The sequence below is a fragment of the Pogonomyrmex barbatus genome, unplaced genomic scaffold (genome assembly GCF_055798465.1).
Source record: "Pogonomyrmex barbatus isolate J1 unplaced genomic scaffold, ASM5579846v1 scaffold2, whole genome shotgun sequence".
Lineage (NCBI taxonomy): Eukaryota > Metazoa > Arthropoda > Insecta > Hymenoptera > Formicidae > Pogonomyrmex > Pogonomyrmex barbatus.
In genome coordinates, this window is record NW_028297116.1 from 24,658,931 (window position 1) to 24,663,614 (window position 4,684).

At 47.8% G+C, this 4,684-nt stretch overlaps 1 protein-coding gene across 1 annotated transcript; it reads left to right on the forward strand.

Moving 5' to 3' along the window:
- The first annotated feature begins 1,456 nt into the window (after nucleotides 1-1,456).
- Nucleotides 1,457-3,439, forward strand: LOC148936818 (uncharacterized). The gene is given in 2 exon segments (XM_089076679.1): nucleotides 1,457-2,486; nucleotides 2,489-3,439. Coding segments are annotated over 2 exon segments (1,515 nt in total). The 5' UTR covers nucleotides 1,457-1,909; the 3' UTR covers nucleotides 3,427-3,439.
- The last annotated feature ends 1,245 nt before the right edge of the window (nucleotides 3,440-4,684 follow it).

The following is a 4,684-nucleotide window of genomic DNA, read 5'->3' on the forward strand; positions in this document are numbered from 1 at the left end:
GTGCGCGTCGTCGACTAGTGAACACCGCGCGAGCGTCGTCTCGTTCAAGTATAAGCGTGTTTCAACCTCTAGACTTAGTTCAAATCGTTTCAATCTCTAGTTTTAGTTCAAATCCTATTATTAGTTCAAATTCTAGTTTGATATATATAGTGTTAATATTCCGTGAGTGTAAATTCAGTGAATATCTAAATATAACGATTTCTATTTAACGTCACGTGTTCTTTACTACCTCATCCCTTGTCTCCGAGATTCCGATAATAACGGATGTGTTCGCGAGGCTAAAGAGGCAACGGGCGTTCATCATAACTCAAGTCTTCTTGTACCGAATAATTAGTAGCTAAAGCAAGAATTCCGATCATTTCTGGGGGCAAGGTGTTGTGCGTCATCCGCACTTACCACAAAGGAAACATCGGACTTCGAGCACGCGGTAGCTCATGCATTCCAACGCGACGCCGAACCGTAATGCGTAATTGGCTCGCAGCCGAATGTAATATCCTAACCCCCACTTTTTAATTAAATATAATATACGCCTAGAGCCTCTGCCGAATGCCTAAGGCACGGAAAAATCGCGCGGATCGTAACAACGCACTTCAGCGACTCGAATACGACCTCCACGTGGCCGCGATTTACGACCACAATGCGATCATCGGCGAAGAAGTGACTTACGACGGCGAGTACGAACTCCTCGTGCATGATCGCCTCTGGAGCGCCTTACCAGCCCCATCCGTGCCCGTAGCAGCCTACCAAGGAAGCAGTTTTCTACCACGCATCTCCCTCGAAGAATATCTGTGCAGAGCAAACACCGAAAGGTAAGTGAGAATCATACATCGAGTTTTATTCCCGGTTGCTTTCGCGTTTTCCCGCCGGGCATACATTTACACCAGTAAAATATAGAGTATAAAGAAATTAGACGAATGTAAACGAATATAATTGTACTCGTCGCGCGCAGGATTCTTTCGGGTTGCATCATTCGCTTTGTTCGCGTCGAGCGACCGCCGCATAGTTGCATCACTCGACCGGAAGGGTTTTACGATCGACCCCTTTTTTTTTGCCTCCCTTGCCACTTTCCCCTAAGGCATGTAGGGTTTTGAGCCGCTTTATCGTTGCGCATGGAAATATTCCAGTTTCGAAATATACATTTTAATATAATACATTTTAACGTTGAATATTCGCCGCGTAATATTAACTCCCGTTATTTGACGTGATATGCCCGCCTTGTTTTCTCGAGCCACGATACTCGCGCACTCACCCAGGCGCCGTATACAGGTATCGTAAGAGTACGGTGCGTTGCCTTATCACGTTTGGATATCGACGCGTAGACGACGCTATCGCCGAATCGTTCCCTAACAGTGCCGAATATCTTTGCTTTCGATGCAAAGAAGAAATATCCGAAGGGACTCTTACGTATCATCTTGAACTGGCCCATGCGTTCCAGTTTGGGTATACTTCCGCCCGGGATCATTGCGATTGCTGCCGTACCAGTCTTGTAATAGTCCGCGACATTGAGCTTTGCTCTGACTGCACCGAGGTTTTTATCGTATCTCTAGAAGTGCTCAGGGAATTAGGTAACGCCATAGAGAACATCTGCGGACGATATTACCTCGACGAGACGAATCCCGCTCCCAACGGCATTCTATCGCGCCGGCTAACCAATTTCTCCGTTTCACTGATCCGCTCACAGTCAAATAATCACTCGACATCTGGTTAAACGCAAGGTCAGCCGTGTAATTTGCCGAAATTCCTCGAGAGCGATTTTCAATAATTTGCCGCTGAGATTATCGGAGGGGTCCCCGCGGTTTTGACGTAACATATTTGGTGACAGCGGTGGGATCTCGTTAATCGGGAGAGTCGAACATATCGGCAAATCTCACCGACCCACCCAGCGTTCGTACCGTGATTATCGTACCTTATGCTTCGCACCCCGGTAAAATCTAAAGAGAGCGATATGAATACTCGGAATAACCCCAAGAAACCTTTGACCGAGGAGGAGCTCGATAGGATTCGCGCCGCGCAAGAGGAGCGTGCCGCGCAATTGCAGGCCGACGCCGATGCGTTAGAAAAGGAAAGAGAGAGAGTCCGCGCAGAGCACGACGCGGTAAACCGGGAGAAGGAGCGAGTTCGGGCAGAAAACGCCGCTTTGCAGCGGGACTGCGCCGATGCCGAGGAAGGCCGAGCCGCGTTACGCGAGATGAGTTATATGATGGCGTCGTTGCGCGCCGAATTAAATAGCATGCGACGCGAAATGGACATACGCCGCGACCTTCCATTGCGAAGCCCCAGCCTACCGCCAGGCCAGCCGTTCGGTGAGACGCCACCGCTATTCGGGGATCACAACGAGTCGGGCGCTGAACCGCCCGCCGTTCCGAAGATTACCTATCGGGAAGCCACCGAGTATGTGCCGCACTTCAACGGTTATAATATACCACTGTCCAAGTTCCTCGGCGCCTGTAGGCAAGCTCGCGATATCCTTCCCCCGCATTACGAAAGGCCCCTCTACTTATAACCAAACTACGAGGTCACGCGCATTCCGCGGTAGCCGATGAACCCTGCGAATCAGTTACACAACTCTCGGATCTGCTCAACAGTGCCTTCGGTTCCGTCAAGAGCGTAGCGCAATATCGAGGAGAGCTGACCGCCGTACACCTCCGTCCCAACGAACATATCCTAGATTACATAGACCGCGTTAAAGAGCTTCGATCTGCAATACGCGACGGGGAACGACGCGCTCGCGGGACTCTGAATTCTGCGGTGACCAGTGAAATTGACGAGCTTACTGCTTACTGTTTCTGCGAGGGCCTCCCCACCCCGTACCGGCTACAGCTGCGGCCGGAGCATTATCGCGAGCCTTCCGAGGCTTTCACAGCTGCAAAGATGATCGCGAAGCGCGATGAGCTCGAACGACAGCGTTACGGGCTCCCCGCGCGACTCGGACAACCGCCAAGACAAACGACCGACGCACGCCGCCGATCACCCGAGCCGGACGTGGGACGCAACATGCGTTACAGACCAATGCCCCCTCCTGAGAGGCGACAGTCGCCCCCGCGATATAGCGATTATAGGAACCGCGAACGAAATTATCAGCCACACCGCCTCTCCGAGTGGACCGAGCGCCGCATCGAGATGCGACCAGCGCCGCGATACGATAACAGAAACCCATCCGGGCCGCGGAACGGAGACCGTGTCACGCGTAACTTCGAAACGCCGCGAAACGACAAGTGGTGTAGGTACTGTAAGAATCGCGAGCACGAGATCGAAGAGTGTCGCAAACGACATTATAATAACAGTAGATTTAACGGGCCGGGAAACGGTCAGGATCCGCCTCGCGGGATGGACGCGCCGCGTGCGGATCCTCTGAGAAATGCGCGTCCGGTGAACACGGTAGAAACGGTTCGCGAGGAAGCACAAACACCCGAGTCGCAATCCTAAATCTACCTGGACCGTCTCACGCCCCCTCCATTCTGCTATCCGTTAGCGATTTAGCAGAACCAACCGACTTTATGATCGACATCGGGGCCGCACCTAACCTTATAAAGAAAAAACACGTGCACCCGAGCACGCCCATCGTAAAAAATGATACGATCTATCTCACAGGGATAACGACCGGCAGAATCGAGACCTTAGGGTCGATAACCGTCCAGTTTGTGACGTCCTGGGAGGTCCTGGTAGATCGGACGGAGCCGAAATCAACAGATCCTCGACAGCTACACTCACACGTTATTTGTGAGATTCTTTTCCATGCGGTTAAGAGGGTAAAACCTCAGGATTAGATACTGCGAAGGAAGTAGGTAACAGGAATGTCGAAATGACTTTTATTTTCAGGAAAGAGTTTTCGATTTTGGGAATAAGGAATAATATAATATCACACTTGTGGTATTTGAATTGGAATTTATTCACTGTTATAAATGATAGGTATATATATATATATATATATTTAGCGAATGCGAGTGGAAGTACAAGTGCAAAAATGTACGTGCGCGTACAAGTGCGAATGCGAATAAAATGTAAGTGTCTGTGGATGTGAATCGTAAGTGCGAAATGGGAAAATGCGCGAGTGCGTACGAGGGAATGCATGCGTGATTGCGTGAATGCCTGCGCGAATGTCCAAAGGTATCGTCACTTGAGGTTTTTATATGTTGCCAAAACATGGAAGTAGAGGTGACCTAAATTCCAATGTTATGATTCTACAGGTCTGAATAAAGCCTATTGTTAGTCTACTTTCATTATGAGTCAACTATGATTCACGCATTTAAGACCTTCTAGTTGTTCTTGACATAGTTTTCTATTGGTCGATTTAACCTACATTTGCTATGAGTCAGCTATGACTTGTGATACTAAAATATTATGGAGGCCTTGACATTTAACGTTGGCTTATTTTCGCTTACAAACTGATCATGAGTCATACTTATGACTATTCGGTCGATCTATTTTGTTTTCAAAGAATTATACTTCGTTATAATAATTCCTTTCTTATAATTAACAAACATATAGTTTGCTTGAATTTAAGCTTTTATAATAAATATTAATCATCGCAATCGTTTTAGATATACTTTACAATTTTTATAATAATAATGATTACATCATATAATTAGTATATCTAAAATATATCAGTATAACTCTTTTTACATTTGTAATACATTATTTATTAAATGTTTTCAGGTACAAAATGGCTCTGATTGTGATTGGT